Source organism: Mobula birostris, chromosome 7 (genome assembly GCF_030028105.1).
Source record: "Mobula birostris isolate sMobBir1 chromosome 7, sMobBir1.hap1, whole genome shotgun sequence".
Lineage (NCBI taxonomy): Eukaryota > Metazoa > Chordata > Chondrichthyes > Myliobatiformes > Myliobatidae > Mobula > Mobula birostris.
In genome coordinates, this window is record NC_092376.1 from 169641771 (window position 1) to 169661594 (window position 19824).

Sequence of the window (19824 nt, forward strand, 5' to 3'; positions counted from 1 at the left end):
GCCAAATTTAATTTGTTAAATTGAACGTCATCCATTGAAGTTATAAGTTGTGTGCAAAACATAGCTTGCTCTTCACTGTGCTGATTGCTGTAAGATTTTTGCTAAAATTAAAAGACATTCTAAAAACTGTAGTATTGATCAATTGCATTGTCTGATGTCTATTGGTTACCATAACATAATTTAGTTTGAGTTGTTAGCCTCATTTAAAACCGTTCACAAAAGCATCTGGTAGATTATGAGCAATACAGCATTTTGAAGGAGAAAATCAAAATTTAACAACAAACTAGTAATTTATTTATTTGATGGGAAATGAATGAGATGATTTTTCATAAAACATTAATGGGGTTATCTCTGTGAGAAGGTCAAATCTTTTAAAATGTTCCTCTTAATGTACTAATTTCATGATTTTGTGACATTCTACTATAATCACCAGAAGAGTCCAACATTAAAACAAAATATTCCGTTTTAGAACCCAAGTCAATGTGACCTTGACTCTTAGATAGCTGGCCCATCTGAGAAGGAATGAACCTTTCTGATTTGTTGTATATATATTTATTGATTATGCCTGAAGTAAGTAAATCTCAGGGTTGTATATGGTGACATATTTGCATTTTGATAATAAATTTACTTTGAACTTTGAACATCCTTGTAAATTTTCCTGCACTCTCAGAAATTACTTTAATTTTGCATCTTCTGAAATAATTTTACCATTCTATGATGATTTATACCAACTTTACCTGTTTAAAAGTTCAAAACCCAAGGTAAATTTAATATCAATGTACATACATGTCACCGTATACTACCTGGGGATTCATTTTCTTCTGGGCCTTCATAGTAGATAAAATGAATACAACAGACTCAAAGAAAAAAACTAAACAGAAACAAAGATTGGCAACAACCAATGTGCAAAAGAAAACAAACTCTACAAGTACAAGATGTAAATAAATAAACAGATCGATAAATAAGTAAAATTGGGAATCTGAGTTGTAGAGTCCTTGAAAGTGAGCTTATGGGTTGTGGGATCAGTTCAGTGTTGAGGTGCGTGAAGTTATCCTGGCTGGCTGAGGATCCTGACAGAGACAGTCAAGAACAAGAGTTATCAGTGAGAATCAGGGTGGTATAGGGAGTGGGGCTTCAACTGTGTCATCCAGAGACATGGTCAGCACTCTCAAGCTGCATCCTCGAGAGCTCAAACTACTTAATGACAAATGGTTCCAGTGTTGTTGCGAGCAGGGAGTTGGGGGAGCTCTGGGGTATTGCAAGTAACACAACAAGGTGTCAGTGTTAGGTTTGGAATATTTCTTCCATTCTGATGGACTTACCTTTGACCCCAAATATTTCCCACTGTCTCAGGATGCTCCCACCGGACTGTGTCTGATTCCAGGTGAACAGCCCTGCAAGTTCAAAGATGGGTTTCCGGATTCTCAGATTATGAGTACCCCACTCCACATGTAACCTCCGGGAAATGTTTGTTTTACTGTACTCATCTGTCCAATGTGCGGCCCACCACTGATCTTCTCTGTGAAAAGTGGCCAATCGCTTTGTGGTTTGTTGCCCTGTGTGTGGACTCCATTCCAAATCAATTGAACCATTCCCAGGATTATCTGGCCCTTTCAGTACAAAGTTTCCTTCCTGATGGAAAAAGTAAATAGAAGTTCTGTTTCCTGCAAGAAAGGTGGAGGGGGGAGGGTTGGAGAGAACATATTTTGAATTCAGATAATAACTTCTCAATCTAAATGTACAATTAGCATTATTGTAGAAAATTTATCTTCAGTAATTATTGAACAACGTACAGAACCAGGGTGGCAGGGTTGAACATATCAAAGGAAATATCAGATAAGGAGTTTTGTAGGCTCTGGGTCTGTACTCACTGCAGTTTAGAAGAATGGGGGAGATCTCATTGTAACCTATTGAACCTTGAATGTTAAACCAATTGAAAGGTTCAAAGGTCAAAGTAAGTTTATTATCAATGTACATATAGTCACTATATATAACTCTGTGATTCATTTACTTGTGAGCATACTCAGTAAATCTATAATAGAGCAATAAGCATAACAGGATCAGTAAAATAACGCACCAACCTGGGTGCTCAGCAAGTGTGCAAAAGACAGCACACTGTGCGAGTACAACAAGAATTAAAACAAATAAATAAATAATATCAAGAACTTGAGATGAAGAGTATTGAGGCCAAGGTCTTGAAGGTTATTGGTTAGCTTGGAGGCAATAAAGTGGATGTGGAAAGGATGTTTCCTATAGTGGGGGAATCTAGGACCAGAGGGCACACCGTCAGAACAGAGGGTTGTCTATTTATAACAGAGAAGAGAAAACATTTCTGTAGCCAGATGGTGGTGAATATATAGAATTCATTGCTACAGATGGCTGTGCAGGCCACATCATTTGGTATAAGTAAGGTGGACATTGATGTTTTCTTTTATTAATCAGGGCATCAAACGTTATGGGGAGAAGGCAGGAGAAGGGGGTTGAGAGGAATAATAAATCAGCCATGGTGGAAAGGCAGAGCAGACTCGATGGGCTGAATGGCCAAATTCTGCTCCTATGCCTTATGGTCTTATGACATACTATCCAGCTGAAAGAGGAACAGTTCTTTTCTCATCAAGACTCTGATTATAAATGTGCTGGAATTTCTCAGATCCCAAACATATGCACAATAATGTTCTATTTATTTCTCTCATTTACTGGGGCTAACAACAACATTACCTGTGTGAAACAATGCATATAAAGATTCAAAGATAATGGCTGCTTGATCTTGCTTTCTGCATTAATAGATCAGAAAGATCACCAATCATAAAGCAGTGAGGACCAAGCCAGTTCAAAGGTCAGAATTCCATGTGAGCAGACTCTGGAGGTTCTGGGTTTGGAGGATTGTTTTACTGTTGTTGTTTCATTGTTTGTTGCATTCTGTGAAGATGTACCGTGCATTGTGGGTACCAGAATGTGCGGCAAAAATTGTGGGCTGCTCCATGCAGATGGGTGTGTTGTTTGTTAACACAAACAGTGTATTTGATATGCAGTGATAAATAAATGTGAATCTGAATCTGATTTCAGGGGCTACAGCAAACTCTGAAGTGACAACGAGAGGTGGCTGAGTTTACCGGGGCAGGAGAACTACAATTTTGATCCCTGAATTGTCTCTGATTAATTTCAGGGTAAATTCCGCAGGTGTGGTGACATGGTTTTATGAGTGTGTCTCCAAAATTCTCCAAAAGACTTTGCCAGAAGCTTCCAGAACAAAGCCAGTAGCTTAATCAACACCTGACCCAACATGTTGAGTTTTTTCTCCCTCTTCTGAGCAGAATTTGGCAAAGTGCAGCAACTAAGGGGAATAATGAAAAGAGTGGCTTAAAAAGTGAGGTCAATGAGAGTCAAAATGAAGTTGCTCCTGTGTGTGGAACAGCTGAAGTTGTTCTGAGATTTGGAAGCCAGTACATCAGCCCCAGGACAGTAGCTCAGGAATTCCTCAGGGCAGTATCCCAGACCCAACCATCTCCAACTGCCTTAGCAATGACCATCCGAAGGCCAGACACAGAGATTTCTGCTGAAGCTTGTGCCGGTCATATCCAGTGACAGCTGCAGAGAATAGAATAGTCCATGTGTGCATATAGCATGGGATGGCTGATATTGAGGCATGGTCAATTTAGTGGCGAGTGATATCCTTGCCAAATAATTTTATAGACAAAGATCAAGTCCAACAATTTATTTAACTACTTGCCCTTTATAATCAATGTCTCCTGTAACACAGAGTACTTCACCATCAACAACAAAATGTCACTCCTGACTAACTTTAACTTGACTGGCCAGATGAATACTGTATTATGAGAGCAGGCTAGAGACTACATCTTAGAACATACGGTAGAAAATAGAACAGTACAGCCCATGATGTGCTGACCTAGACATACATATTCCAAGATCAATCAAATTCTTCACTCCTACTCAGTCCATAATTCTCCAGTTTGCTTACATCCATGTGCTGATCTATGACTCCTAATTGTAATTGCCTCTATTACCACCCTGGCAGTATGTTCCAGGCACCCACTCTGTGTGAAATATATTTCCCTGCCATCTCCCCTAAACTTTCCTCCACACACCTTAAACATATTGTTTGACAAGAAGCTCACTTCCTGATTCCTTATTTGATTCTGGAGGGAAAAACTTTAATTTAGCTGGATTAGTGTGGCTCCTACAAGATTCAAGTGGCCTGTCAGCGTCCAGTATGAGGAAAGTTGATTCACAACCCTGGCCCTTTGCTCCATTCATTCTGCTGTGCTGTGTCAGAGGTTTACGATTGACACAGCTTCTACTTCCCAAGCCTCCTCAGCCTCTATCACGTAGATGCACGGAGTCATTGGCCCTTGGAAATGCTGCACCTTGTAAATTCTCACACTCATTTTGACCTAGAAGCACTTTGCCTGCCTCTTGATTCTGACAAAATCTGCGAGAACTCCACCAGTGCTGGTGGAGTTCCATTCTAATTTGTGTAGTGAAATGTTTCGGGTCGAGGCCCTTCATCTGGACTGGCAGCATTGCAGACTTGTGTAGAGATCCAGGTGAAGGGCCTCGGTCCAAAATGTTGACTGTTTTTTCCCCCTCCATAGATGCTTCCTGACCTGCAGAGCTCCCCCAGTACTTTGTACGTTGCTCTATAACACATCTGCAGTCTCCTGTGTCTTCCATCGTCACTTGAATTGGAGTGGTTCAAGAAGTCAGCATCTTCACAGTGAAAATTAGCAATGGGCACTAAATAATAGCTTTATAAGTGACACAATTAGCCCTGAAGTAAGTACAATATAATTCTAAGCATTGATCATCGATGTGGGGCTTCCAGCATAGAATCTACAGGAGGGAGTACAGGAATATTTAGAAGATTCTAATTAGTAGTCCAATCACTAGAGTCAAGTATGATTTTCTCCTGGGAGATATTCTCTTAATGGAGAATTCCCCTGCATGTCTTTGTTTAATGTGTGGAGGCTGGTGCTCTTGCAGTCACCACACAGTCCTTGACATTTCAAGGTCAGGGTGCAGTGTCATGGCAAGCAAGACCCTTCACTACTGCAACCCTTCTCCACCTTCACTGTCATTGTGACGTGTCATCATCTTCCATTAAATCCACCACTGAGGTTCTCGATTGCTCTTTGTTTGGAACCTCCCCCTTGACCTTATCCCCAGGGTCAAGCTAAGCTCCAGACTGCATCATTCATGGGATCTCAGGAACTCACAAGCTGCTCCACAATGGAGGCGATCCTTGGATAAGAATTCTAGGCACAGTTTGAGTAATGACAATTCTCAAGTCACAAAGGTATTTAAGATATAGAATAGAAATTCACTGAATAGAATAGAACTTATGGGGGAAACACAAAATGTGAAAGAAGCAACAAACGTTGTCAATTTTTGTCTATAATTCACATTACAGAAAATTGTGATTCAGGTAGCTCACCAGGAACATAATCCCTCTATAACGTGGGACTGTACTGTATAAAAAGCAAACACCACATCACTTACCGCTGGGGTCCAAGTAGTAAGGGACTAAAAGCTGGGGCCTGCCTTGATGGAATAAACCGCACTTCCAATTCCATCTGTCTCGATCAAATTTCTTAATCATCAAACTCATAGATTTCTCTTCCCCATTCAGTGTCTTTTCTCGAACAGGTTTGCCATGACCGTTGATCCACAACAATCTCACTGATTCGGTGACCTTCGACACAGAGCAGGTCAAGATAATGGTGTCTCCCTCAGTCACTGAATCAGATGGTTCAGCTGTGACTGTGGACACAAGAACATAATTAAGGTTTTGAATAACATCGCTGACATTCTGTCTCAGAAATCTTTACGAAGTCAACAGATGTAGCATTGTGATTTAAAAAATAGCAATTTTGGGGGTTAATGGCTGTCAGTAACAGAAATCCTTGTAGTACAAGAAATTTATGTGTTCCAATACTGCTGTTCTGTTGCCCAGAGTGAACAAATTGTATTGTTTTTTTAAATTATAAGCTGCAGATGATGGAAATCTGAAATAAAATAGAGAAAATGTCAACAACACCAAGCAGATTAAACAACATCAGTAGAAAGTGCAGCAAAAATAACCTTTCAACCCTGAGACCCTTTGACAACATTAACCCTTTTTCTCTTTCCACAGATACTGACTGAACTGTTGAGTGTTTCCAGCAATTTCTGTTTTGGAGCAGGTTACATCGATAGCTGTGCAATTCCTGGTTAAAATCTTGTACAAAATTGCTGTTCACAAGACAGACACTGTTTACTTCTGTTAAAGCACAGGTCTCAGTAACACTGAAGGCTGCAGAGGAGTCTTATGAAAAGTGCCAGATACATTTCCCTTGCACTCATAAGCAGCTCAATAAACTGCAAGAAAACTGTCCAAAACCAGCTACCTCCAGATGACCTTCGGAGGTCGTCCCGGAAGTAAAGAGGCCAAATGACATCTTGCAAAAGGAGAAGTGCCTGCAGTTCATCGAGTCAAAAATAAGTGGCAAAACACGATTAGAGGTTGACTAGAGGTCTGGATTGGAACCTAATGGTCAATCAGAGGTCCAGAGTAAAACCCGAAGGACCGTCAGAAGTCCAGTTGAGGCCCAATGGCCAGAGTCACAAGTCCATTAGGGAAGTCGGGGCTCAGTGTCTGTAAATCCATGAGTTCACTGGAGACTTGAAACTGAAGACAGGCTGTCCCAGGGTTAAAGGACTCTGTGTGTGTGTGTGTGTGTGTGTGTGTGTGAGAGAGAGAACGGGTGTGAGTAACAGGCTTGTTTCACTGTTGTTGTTTTGATGCTTGGTATGTTCTGTTTTACTGTGCCCTGTGTTGTTCTGTTGAGCATTGCGGTGCCGGCATGGGTGGCAACACTTGTAGGTTACCCACAGTATCCTTGGTGTGTTGATTGTTAATGCAAATGGCATATTTCACTGTATGGCTTGATGTCCACTTCCTGAGCTCCGAGCTGTGAGGAAACATCCTTCTAGAACTACGCATTTGTTCAGTATTAGTCCTGAAACAGGGTTAATTACATGAGGGAGCTGGCAGCATTAGTCCTGCCGAAGAGTTTCAGCCTGAAACGTCGACTGTACTCTTTTCCATGGATGCTACCTGGCTTGCTGAGTTCCTCCAGCATTTTGTGTGTGCTGCTAGGATTTCCAGCACCTGCAGATTTTTATCTTGTTTGTGATTGACTTCTGTGACCTTTTGTTTTTAAAAGAGTGTTGCTAAAACTTTTTAATGCCAGGAAGTTATTGTATATTAATGACTGAGCGTCGCTCTCCTACCTTTCACTGTGATTAGTTCAATGGTCACAATGAGAACAGAATCCATGTAACACTTGTAAACTCCCGCATCTTCAGACAGCACTGGGACAATGCGTGCACTGAAATCATTGCCATTAAATTTCAGCACTGTGGTCACCACTCGATTCCTGAAGTAAGTCGTGTCAGCTTGGACTGACTGTGATCTTGAGGCTGTCACTACTTCTCTGCTCTGGATTTGGTGAAGATGTGCATTCCAAATCCACCTAGCACTATCACAGGAGGAATAAGATCTCTGGAAACAGATCAGGTAGAGTTCACTCTGACCTGTGCCTGAACGATATATGGTTTTTTGGCTTTGATATAATTCTGCAATGGACATGGAGAATACTACGTTAGAACACATTTCAATGATTTCTCAGATAAAGAGAAAATAGCAGAAAATTATTGATCACCGATTTCTGAAAACTTTATGTTTTGGTCTTCAGATTTATATTGATCAATTTATAGTTCATAAGACATAGGAGCAGAATTAGGCCATTCAACCCATTGAATTTCTCTGCCATTCCATTATGGCTGATTTAATATCCCTCTCAACTCCATTCTGCTGCCTTCTCCCCGCAAAGTTTAACATCCTTCTTAAACAAGAAACTCTCAACCTCTACTTTAAATATACCCAAAGACTTGGCTTCCACAGTTGTCTGTGGCGAGGAACTCCACCGATTCACCACCCTCTGGCTGAAGAAATTCCCCCATATCTCTCTTTGGAAGGGATGACTTTGTATTACCTTGTGTTCTGAGGAACTTGAAAACTATACAGTCCTGAGGTCAAAAGAGAGAAGTTCCCAGAGAAATGTTTTTGTAGAATCTTTTCTCAATAAAGTTTGATTATCTTGTGCAGTGATGTCATAGGCTTGGTAATTTGAGCCCTCTTTGAAAAAAATTTTTTCCTCCAGAGCTCACCTCACTGTGTAAATGGGCAATCCCGCAGGTTTGCGTCAAACAATATCACTGTTTGAGTTGGAGTTAACTCATGGGTTTTATCATTGTGAATGGCTACTTCTTTGTTCAATGATCTCCACTACCCATACTTCCCACTGCCTTGATAAACAGCATAGTCAAAGACCCCTCCCTACCCTGACTATGCTCTCTTCTCCCCCCTTCCATCAGGCAGGGGTATAAAAGATTTAAAGCACATACCACCAGGCTCAAGTACAACAACAACAACTAAGTACCTTATTATCGGGGGGGGCAGGGAGGGAGAGGGAGGGGGGAGAGGGAGGGAGGGAGCAGGGGAGGGGAAAGGGCAGGAGGGGAAGGTGGAGGGGGAGGGGAGGGTAGAGGGAGGGTAGAGGGAGAGATAATGGTTACTCTGGATCTGATGCAGCATAAAAACATAATAAGCATATAGATAACACAATAAATATAAATATAAAAACAATTGCATAAAACAACATACAAGTAGCTGTTATATACTTGGATTGATCATATATACAGTACTGTGCAAAAGTCTTAGGCACATATGTATGGCTAGGGAGCTGAAGAGTTTTGCACAGTACTGCAGTAATTTTATGTATTGCACTATACTGCTACTGCAAATAATACAAATTTCATGATATATGTGAGTGATGATAAACCTGATTCTGATATGGGTCTCCATTGTTTACTGAAAGCGGGAAGGGGACAGGGAGAGGGGAGTCATGGTTGGAAAAAGGGAGGAAGCAAGAAGCACCAGAGGGACATTCTGTGATGGTCAATAAACCAATTGCTTGGGATCAAGTGACCTTGCCTAGTGTCTCAGAGTCGTGTGTGTCTGAACCTGCACCAGCATCCCCTCACCTCCCCACTCCTGGCATCCCTTCTCCTTCTCTACCACCTGTCCCACACCCCTCCTGCAGCATTCTACCCTCACCATTCTCAACATCCTTTCCTCCTGGCTCCACATTGACATATATAGTACTGTGCAACATTCTTAGGCACTCTGGCCATATACAATATATGTGCCGATGACCTTTGCACAGTATTGTACATAAAGTGATGCTTGGTGATATGTATGCAGGGGTGGTGAGGTGGGATAATGAATGTTTTCGAGTGGCATGGATGTTGCATAGCCTCTTCCTTATGGAGGTGGGAAACAGTCCATGAAGGTTGGTGAGATCCTTCATATTTCTGGTGTTTTCCTGGCACCATTCTGTATATATGTCTTGACAGCAGGAAGGCCAATGCCAGTGATGTGACTAGCCCATGACAATACTGCTGGCGAAAAGGAGATCCTTCTGCAAATCCTCCAAGTGCAGAAGTCTATGAGTGACAGAACTTTGTGCTCATTCAGGTACTTTTTAATGAGATGACAGCCTCTGACTTCACTACCTTCATATAGTGAGCTCCACGTGCTCATCGCTCTGTGTATAAAGAAAAGCTTTCCCCAAATCTCTTCTAATCCTCCCACCAATCCTCTCAGATCTGTTGCCAAGTTATTTCGGTCTCTGCTGAAAGTAAGGGATTCTCCCTGTCTGGATCTCTAATGGTTTTGAACACCTCAACTTCCTTTACTTCAGGAACCGACCATAGATCATGTTTTCATTTCCCCAGTTGGCCAATATATGTGTACATTCCCTCTCCTGTCAGGTGCAACTGCTTCCTTCCTGTTGTCAGCTCACCAGAACTGTGTAGTTGTGCCTCCGCCGTGTTTCATACATGACCTGTGTGCTCTTGCAGGCCTTTTCTCAACTAATAAAGCCATGCATTCAATTTGCCTCAAGAAGCATCTTGTCTGCTTACCCTGATACCTTCGGATGTCTGAGCATATGAACCCCACAATCCCTCTGTTCCTCTGCACAGTAACTCACCATTAATCATGCACCCTCAGCCTTGCCTGAAGGCAAGACAGCGGCTATACTTTATTCGGAGTTTGAAGAGATTTGGCATGTCAACTAATACACTCAAAAGCTTCTGTAGTTGTACTGTGGGGAGCATTCTGACAGGCTGCATCACTGTCTGGTATGGAGGAGCTACTGCACAGGGCCAAAAGAAGCTGCAGAAGGTTGTAAATCTAGTCAGCTCCATCTTGGGTACTAGCCTACAAAGTACCCAGGACACCTTTAAAGAGCGGTGTCTCAGAAAGGCAGCGTCCATCATTAAGGACCTCCAGCACCCAGGGCATGCCCTTTTCTCACTGTTACCATCAGGTAGGAGATACAGCAGCCTGAAGGCACACACTCAGCGATTCAGGTACAGCTTCTTCCCCTTTGCCATCTGATTCCTAAATGGAAATTGAATCTTTGGACACTACCTCACTGTTTTTTAATATACAGTATTTCTGTTTTTGCACGATTTTTAAAAAATCTATTCAATATGTGTAATTGATTTACTTGTTGATTTATAATAATTATTTTTTTCTGTACTAGATTATGTATCGCATGAACTGCTGCTGCTACTAAGCTAACAAATTTCACATCACATGCCAGCGATAATAAACCTGATTGTGATTCTGATTCCGACCTCTGGAATAAGCTTCATTTGCCATGATTATCACACCTGCCCAGTCCAATGATAAATTCCTGCAGCATTACAATTTGCTCTCTCGCAATTAACCTTGGTAATAATTTTGAAATCATCAGCAAATTTCTCATCATAGCCCCTAGCTTTAAGTCAGGACCATCTGGCTAGAAGCAATGAGCCTGTTGCTGGGTCCAGTAGAATGCACTGTAACTGTGGTCAGTCGCTAGGGTGTCTGGTGAGCCAACTTTGACCTGAGTGGACCTCCCTCATCAGTCAGCATTGTAGAGTTATACAGCCATAGAGCACTACAGACCAAAAGCAGGCCACTTGGCCCATTTAGTCCAGGGTGACCTGTTTTCCTGCTTAGTCCCATGTACCCACACCAGGACCATACCCCTTACCATCAGACCATATGGCATAGGAGCAAAATTAGGCAATTCAGCCCGATGAATCTGCTCCACCATTCCTTCATGCCTAATTTATTATCCCTCTTTACCCCATTCTCCTACCTTTTTCCTGTAACTTTCTGATCAAGAACCCGCTGCATCAACCTTTGCTTTAACTACACCCAATAACTTGGCCTGGCAATAAATTTCACAGATTAACCACTCTCCTGCCAAAGAAATTCATCGGTATCTCTCATCCATGTACCTATCCACACATCTCTTAAACGTTGCAATTGAACCCTCATCCAGCACCTCCACTGGCGGCACATTCCTGACTTGCACCACTCTCTGAGCGAAGAAGTTTCCCCTCAGATTACCTTTAAAATTTTCATCGTTCAGCCAAAACCTATGACCTCTAGTTCTATTCACACCCAGCCTGAAGGGAAAGAGCCAGAATGTATTTACCCTATCAATACCCCTCAGAAGATAATCTTGCCCCAAAAATCCAGGGAATAAAGTCCTAACATATTCAAACACGCCCTATAACTCAGGTAGGACTGCCCTGCTCCTAGCACTATGACAAGCACCATTAGAGCTGCGACAGGTGACCGAGAAGAGTGCCTGGGGCAGGGTGTGGCACGGGTGCAGACGCACCAAGCCCTGAGACACCAACAAGATCACTTGATTCTAAACAACTGTTTGTTTGATCATTGCAGAAAGTCTTTCTGGTGCTTCCTGCTCCATCCCTTTTTCCCAACCATGATTTCCCTCTCTTTGCCCCATTTCCACTCTCAGATCACATCGGAGACCCATATCAGAATCAGGTTTATCATCACCCACACATGTTCTGAAATTTGTTTTTTTTGTGGCAGCAATATATAAAATTATGAGAAATCTGGACTGAAATCATGTTATTTCCAGTCCTGGCCCAGGTATTATTGCCATTCACTACTGTAGTACTTTGTTAGCTAGTACGATCCCCATGCTCCAATCACGCAGTGATGTAATTCCTGGGAATTAAGGCACAGCATTCAGTGGATAAAATTCAGAATCTGCCCTTTCAAATGGTTTTGACCACACTTCGCTAGCCAAGATATCACCTCCCCACTTTATGTACCCTTCAGGCAGAGAGTCAGGTTTTGTCTGACTATGATGACATCTTAACATGCCTCTTCAGTATCTAACAGCAAGCATTGACACTTACCATCTTTCACAGTAAAATATACTTTGCTTGTGAGAACAATGTTTTCTTTTTCCCACACTTGACACTCGTACAACTCCCCATCCTCCACTGCAACATGTCGGACCATCAGATAGACGGTGTTATTCAGGTGGATCTGATCAGTGTTCCTCCTGTTCTGTTGGGATGCGCCCACTGGTTTCCAGTAGAGACTGACGGTATCTGGGCGTCTGGAGATGGTGCAGCTGAGGGTGACGTCACTGCCCACCACAGGCCGCTCTGGGCTTACCTCAACTGTGAGAAACAGACCAGTGAGATTCAGAGTGAGTGGTGATGTGCACAGACCAATTATTGGGTACAAACTGAACTCATAAGGTCACCATTATCTGCATACATATCTTCTGCAAAGGGAGTCAGGCCAAACTGGATGAGAGCACCTAATGCAGAGCATAATACAGTAGGCCTGAAAATTCTTCATCGTGCTCTACCATAGTCAGAATGGAAGAACTGGACAATGGCCTTCTCTGTAAAGGTAACGCTATGTTCTGCAACTTGATATTACTTTACTCTTCATACTGCCTCGATGCTCTGATGTGGTGAAATTATCTGTAGGGATGGCATGTAAACGTAGTTTTCACATGGGACAATGACAGACCAATTACCAATTAAGTCTATGTCCTTTGGTCTTAGACTCTTCTGCCATGGGAAATGATTCCTACTAAATACCCTGTCTATGCCTCTCATAATTTTATGTACCTCTGTCAGGTCCCATCTGGTTCTCAGCATCCTTTGCACCAAGGGAAACGAATTAACCCCATGACTGAAATATCCTTTCTCAAGCATAATCTGTGTTACATACTTCATGGATGTCTTGTGACTGTCTTATGAGGATGATGTAATGGTCTTGAGGAGGTCACATGATGTAATTTTCCTGCCAGTGAGGTCACATGATGACCTGTTCTCAACAGGTTTATAAAAAGAGACCCCTGATGTGACGCAGTTAGGTTTTCAGTTTAGTTTTGTGTTGGATGCTCTGTTTTTGCTGCGTCTTCAGCTGATGACGCAATTTTGTTTTAAAGTGGAGTTCTGCTTTCTATTATAAGTAGTATTGGAGAGTGAAGACCTTACCACAATTCAGGACTTCGCCGAGTCGAGTAAAGTTGGTGTCGTTCGGCAGTTTCGTAAAGGATCGACCTTATTGATTCTTTGGTCAAGAGATAGAGACCCGCATCTGAGATAACTCCTGCCAAAAGAGCAAGGAAGTTCGTGCAAGGTTCGCTCGCTGGGAAGAAGGTCAATTCCTTTTAAGCCGTTTATTTCCGTCGTCCTGAATCCTGCGGACAAGGCAGGTTCCTGCTGGGATCAGCAGTAATGACACGTCTTCAAGGAATTCTTTACTTCAGGAAAGTCTCTCCTAATTGACTGCATAAATCTCTTGGACTTTCGAATTTGCCGTTCTAAGAACTATTTTCGAATTTACCACTTTAAGAACTGTTTTCCCATTTACCCTTTTAAGAACTATTCCAGAGTTGCCTTATAGCAGTAAACTTCCTGTTAAGTTAGTCGTTTAAATACATTTCACTGTTTTTGAGCAAAGTTTAATAAATATTTGTTTGCTTTTATAAAACCTGACTCAATTCTATATTCATTGTTGCCGGCCACATGACAGCTGGATGAATCTTCTCAGGGTCCTTCCTTTAGTGTAGTGACCAGATATTGCACACCATATTCTAGCAGTGGCCTAACTTACAGCATTGTGCCGGAAGTCTTAGGCAATATATATAGCTGGTGTTCCTAAGACTTTTGCATGGTACTGTAGTGATTTTATATATTGCACTCTACTGCTGCTGCAAAAAATAACAAATTTCATGACACGAGGGTAGCATGAGTGCAGAATCAACCAGCCCTGAAACACCAAGCAAGGTCATTTGCTTCCAAATAATTGGTTTGTTGATCATTACAGAATGTCTCTCTGGTGCTTCCCTCTCCTTCCTCTCTCTATTCCCCTTTTCCCAGCCATGATTCCTCTCTCCCTGCCCTCTTCCCACACTCTGTCCACAATAGAGACCCATATCAGAAGCAGGTTTATCATCACTCACATATATCATGAAATTTGATTTTGTTTATGGTAGCAGTATAGTGCAATACATTAAATTGCTACAGCACTGTGCAGAAGTCTTAGGCACATTTATGTAGCTAGGGTGCCTAAGACATTTGTAGAGTACTTTAGTAATTTTATATATTACATCTACTGCTACCGTGGAAAATAAATTCCTGACATAGATGAGTGATGATAAACCTGGTTCTGATGTAGATCTTGATTATGGACAAAATGTGGGAAAGGGGCAGAGAGAGGGGAATCGTGGTTGGGAAAAGGAGATTGGAGAGGGGAGAGAGCGTGAAGCACCAGAGAGATATTCTGTAATGATCAATATACCAATTGTTTGGAATCAAATTACCTTGTCTGGTGCCTCAGGGCTTAGTTCATCTTCAACCGTGCTACTACCCCACCCTTGGCATTTCTTCTCTGCCAACTGTGCCACACCCCTCCCATGGTGCTCCACCCTGACCATTCTCAACACCCTTTGCTCCCAACAGATTTACAAATTCCCTCTCTGCTCTACATTGACAAATACAGTATTGTGTAAATGTCTTAGGTGCTCTAGCTATATATATGTGCTTAAGACTTTTGTATAGTACCCCATATACTTTCTTCCCATCACCTTAAATTTAAGGACCCTCCTATCAGTCACTTCCACCATGAGAAAAAGTCTCTGCTTATCCACTTGATCTATGCCTCTTATAATATTGTACACTTCTGTCAAGTTACCTTTGGTGTAGGTTGGACCCCCACCACAGGAGCCAGTACACACAACATATGTGGTTAACTCACAATCAGACTATAGTTTGAATCTAAAAATAGAACTCTGGTAAAATCCAAGAGGTCAAGCAGCATCTGTGGGGGAGAAAGTTTATGTTGATATTTTGGGATGAGATTCAGCCTCATGATTCAGTGGGAAAAGGAAGAGGAAAGGCTGCCAGTATATAGCATTATGAAATTGGAATTGGTTTAATATTGTTACATATACCAAGATACAGTGAAAAAGCTTTTGTTTGCATCCATGTAGACAAATGATTCTATACATGAATACATCGTTGTAGTAAAAAGGGAAAACAGAAAGCAGATATAATGTGAACACGAGGAAATCTGCAGATGCTGGAATTTCAAGCAGCACACATAAAAGTTGCTGGTGAATGCAGCAGGTCAGGCAGCATCTATTGGAGAGGTACAGTTGACGTTTCGGGCCGGGACCCTTCGTCAGGACTAACTGAAAGAAGAGCTAGTAAGAGATTTGAAAGTTGGACGGGGAGGGGGAGATCCAAAATGATAGGAGAAGACAGGAGGGGGAGGGATGGAGCCAAGAGCTGGACAGGTGATTGGCAAAAGGGATATGAGAGGATCATGTGACAGGAGGCCCAGGGAGAAAGAAAAGGGGGAGGGGGGGGAAAGCCCAGAGGATGGGCAAGGGGTATATATTTATATACACACATTCTCTTTCCCTCTCTTCTTTTTGTCCCTCTGTCCCTCTCACTATACCCCTGGTACAGTTGCAGAGAAAGTGTAGTGCAGATGGACAAATAAAGTGCAAGGACCACAAAGGCGCTGCAGTATATCAGTTAGTGGAATGCTATTACATCTCAGGTCATCAGAGTTCAGAGTTCAATTCTGACGCCATCTGTAAGGAGCTTGTACATTCTTCCCCTGATGCATGTTAGTTTTCACCAGCTGCTCCAGTTCCCTCCATGGTACAAAGGCGTACAGATTAGTAGGTTAATTGGTCATCGTAAATTGTTCTGTGATTAAGGTAGGGTTGTTGCTTGATGGTGCAGCTCATTGAGTTGGGAGGGCCTGTTCTATGTTGTACCATTAAATAAATAAAAGCAAAGGTAGATTTGGAGTTCAAGAATTCGTCTTTGAGTGAATAAAAAAAGATCTGGTCAAGGATCTGATAACAGGGGGTTAAAAGATGTCATTAAGTCCGGCAGTATTTTCTCTTAAGCTTTTGTATCTTAGACTGCTGGGTGTAGATGAGGAGGGTGGGAGGTGGTTTTGTTGGGATAGAGACTGCTAGGTGACAGGTGGAAACACATGGGGAGGGGATGATGAGCAGATAGAACCAGTTGAGTAAGAGGATGGAAAATATGAGATTTTTTGATGAGATTTTCATTCTGCAGCAGTTGATATAAAAATTACATGATCCAGGTAACCTTTCTGATTTACTTATTTGCATTCAATCGCACTACCACGTCTTGCCCAGTCACCTTCTCACTCACCTTTGAGTCCAAATACTTCATATTCTTTCACAATTTTCTTCTGTGGTTGCAGCTGAAACAAGGTGTATAATCCGGCAAAGCTAAACCTGGGATGTATTATTCTTGTACTTATGGGATGATAAATATCGCTCCGTCTCATGGACCTGTGTAAGTCAATGTTTTCTAAGTAATCATTCCAGTCTGCTGTCCACCTGCCCCATCTGCTTCTGTTGTAAGTTACCAGCTTCTGGGTACGTTGCCCTGCGTGTGGCTTCCATTTCAACACATGATCACCATTTTCAGGATTGTCTGGTCCTTCAAGTATAATTTCAGAAACAGAGTTTGAGAAGTAGATATGATCGGGGCTTCCTGTCAAAATTAGTAACAACATTAAAATGGTATCGCAAATCCACAATACGATGAATAATATTAGAATTTATTACTATGTTATCTTATTATAGTCAGCTAATCATTTTGCCTCCAGTTTAGATGTGACTTGTTATAAACTGAATGATCATATGTCTAATTTTAGAGCCCCTATTATATTTGTCATTGCTACAAAATAATAATTAAAAAAAAACAGAGATAATTTTATTCTGGGACACGAAGCTAAAGGTTCCACATATTCTGGTAACTCCTGCTCTACAATGAACAGAAACTAGCCAGAGGGCTGGTGCAGGATGTAGTGAGGTTGGATTTGGAGCATATTATCACCGGCTAAGAATTTATGAAGTGGGTGAGGATCAGTCTGCTGACCTTGTTTGAAGGGATGCATGACAGCCAAAAACAAGATCAAGGGACCCTTACACAGTCTCTCATGAAGGTCACTTTGCTTCATCTGTGAACGTGAAGGTAACAAATGCCTTTTACACTGATGGAGTTGGATAAGTCAAAGTGGCCTCTGGTGAGATTTGTCACATCAGTCAGTCAGTTGGCCATTGCTGCCTTTCATTAGATGGCTCTTTTAGATATGAATCATCAGGTAACTTCAATCCAAGGATAGAAGTCATTAAAATCCTTTTATTTGAGATTTAATGTTTTGGATAAAATTCCCTTATCTGCGACCCATGCTAACATTTAAATATTAACTTAACTTGTCACATGTACATTGAAACATACAGTGAAACACATAGCCTGCATCGGGGATGTGCCACAGGCGAGCCTGCAAATGTCACATAGAAACATAGAAAATAGGTGCAGGAGTAGGCCATTCGGCCCCTCGAGCCTGCACCGCCATTCAGTATGATCGTGGCTGATCATCCAACTCAGAACCCTGTATCAGCCTTCCCTCCATACCCCCGATCCCTTTAGCCACAAGGGCCATATCTAACTCCCTCTTAAATATAGCCAATGAACTGGTCTCAACTGTTTCCTGTGGCAGAGAATTCCACAGATTCACCACTCTCTGTGTGAAGAAGTTTTTCCTAATCTCAGTCCTAAAAGGCTTCCCCTTTATCCTAAAACTGTGACTCCTCGTTCTGGACTTCCCCAACATCAGGAACAATCTTCCTGCATCTAGTCTGTCCAATCCCTTTAGGATTTCATACGTTTCAATAAGATCACCCCCTCAATCTTCTAAATTCCAACGAATATAAGCCTAGTTCATCCAGTCTTTCATCATATGAAAGTCCTGCCATCCCAGGAATCAATCTGGTGAACCTTCTTTGTACTCCCTCTATGGCAAGGATGTCTTTCCTCAGATTAGGGGACCAAAACTGCACACAATACTCCAAGTGTGGTCTCACCAAGGCCTTGTACAACTGCAGTAGTACCTCCCTGCTCCTGTACTCGAATCCTCTTGCTATAAATGCCAGCATACCATTCGCCTTATTCACCGCCTGCTGTACCTGCATGCCCACTTTCAATGACTGGTGTACAATGACACCCAGCTCTCGTTGCACCTCCCCTTTTCCTAATTGGTCACCATTCAGATAATAATCTGTTTTCCTGTTTTTCCCACCAAAGTGGCAAACATGACATGCCTACAACTTACTAACCCTAACCTGTACATCTTAGGAATGTGGCGTGAAACCAGTGCTTCTATAGGAAACCTATGCGGCCACAGGGGCAAACTCCATACAGACAGCAGAGTGGAATTCACCCGAATCAGTTGTACGCCTGGTGCTGTAAAGTGCTGTGCTAACCGTTAAGGGCTGTCCCAAACTTAGAAAATATAAGTATCGGAGTCTTTGGAATTTCTTTTTCCAGGACGCTGTGCGGGCTGACACCTTGCACGCATATTGGAAGTGATGAATATACCTTTAATCAATCAGGCAATCAAGTGATATAAGGCAAGTGCTCTCTCTACTCGAATGTCCATTAGGCTGATAGCGTTTAGGGCAGGAATGAAGGTCCTCTATCTCTGGCAGTGTCCAGGGCTCCTTTGACCTGACTGGCATGGATGAATCTACCAAAAGCCAAAGCATAAAGCCCTGACTCTGGCCAACATAGCTGTCCGGGTTGATGAGGCACACAAGCCTCCAAGAACTAGAACAAGGTTGTGGTCCTCTTGGAGGAAGGGCAAAAACAGATAGGTGGAATTGAACAATTCTGGATTAGTCATGATCTTTAAATGGTACAGCAGCTTGAGGGAATAAATGGTTTCCACCTGATCCCATTTTCTTATGGTCTATTGAGCAAACATGATTTTTCGACATGTGTCATCCCTTTGTTGGAAGGAACTTCATTTTATTCAAGAATCATAGGACAGATGGACACTCCCAGAGACAGAGCCATAGATTTAGGAGTTGAGCTGATGCTTAATCGGGATCAAGATGTTTTGCGCAGCAAAATGGAGTAACTGAGCAACACAGAAGCATAACGATTAGCACAATCAGTTTACTGCTCCAGAGATCACCAGTTGGAGTTTGCTTATTTGTATGGAGTTTGCATGTCTTTCCTGAGACCATGTGGATTTTCACCAGGTGCTCTGGTTTTGTCCCACATTCCAAAGACATATAGTTAGGGTTTGTGAGTTGTGAGAATGCTATATTGGCTCTGGAAGTGTGGCGACAACCGCAGGCAGCCCCCAACACAATTGTTGGACTGTGTTACTTATTGACATAAAACGATGCATTTCACTGTATGTTTTAATGTATGAATGACAAATAAAGCTCATCCTTAAAGATAGATCTTAAACCATCTTCCATTACTGAAGTCTGCAGAGTGAACATACAC

At 42.1% G+C, this 19824-nt stretch overlaps 1 protein-coding gene across 4 annotated transcripts in view; it reads right to left on the minus strand.

Moving 5' to 3' along the window:
* The window catches only part of LOC140200886 (uncharacterized), a 78688-nt gene that overhangs the window by 37295 nt on the left and 21569 nt on the right, over positions 1–19824 (minus strand). For 3 of the 4 annotated variants that reach the window (XM_072264528.1, XM_072264529.1, XM_072264526.1), the window contains 5 exons: positions 16669–17016; positions 12358–12627; positions 7291–7635; positions 5518–5778; positions 1323–1664 (listed from right to left, as the gene is read on the minus strand). In XM_072264528.1, the coding sequence (XP_072120629.1) occupies positions 1323–1664; positions 5518–5778; positions 7291–7635; positions 12358–12627; positions 16669–17016 (1566 nt within the window). The remainder of the gene's footprint in view (positions 1–1322; positions 1665–5517; positions 5779–7290; positions 7636–12357; positions 12628–16668; positions 17017–19824) is intronic. The other variant, XM_072264530.1, reaches the window with a different exon arrangement.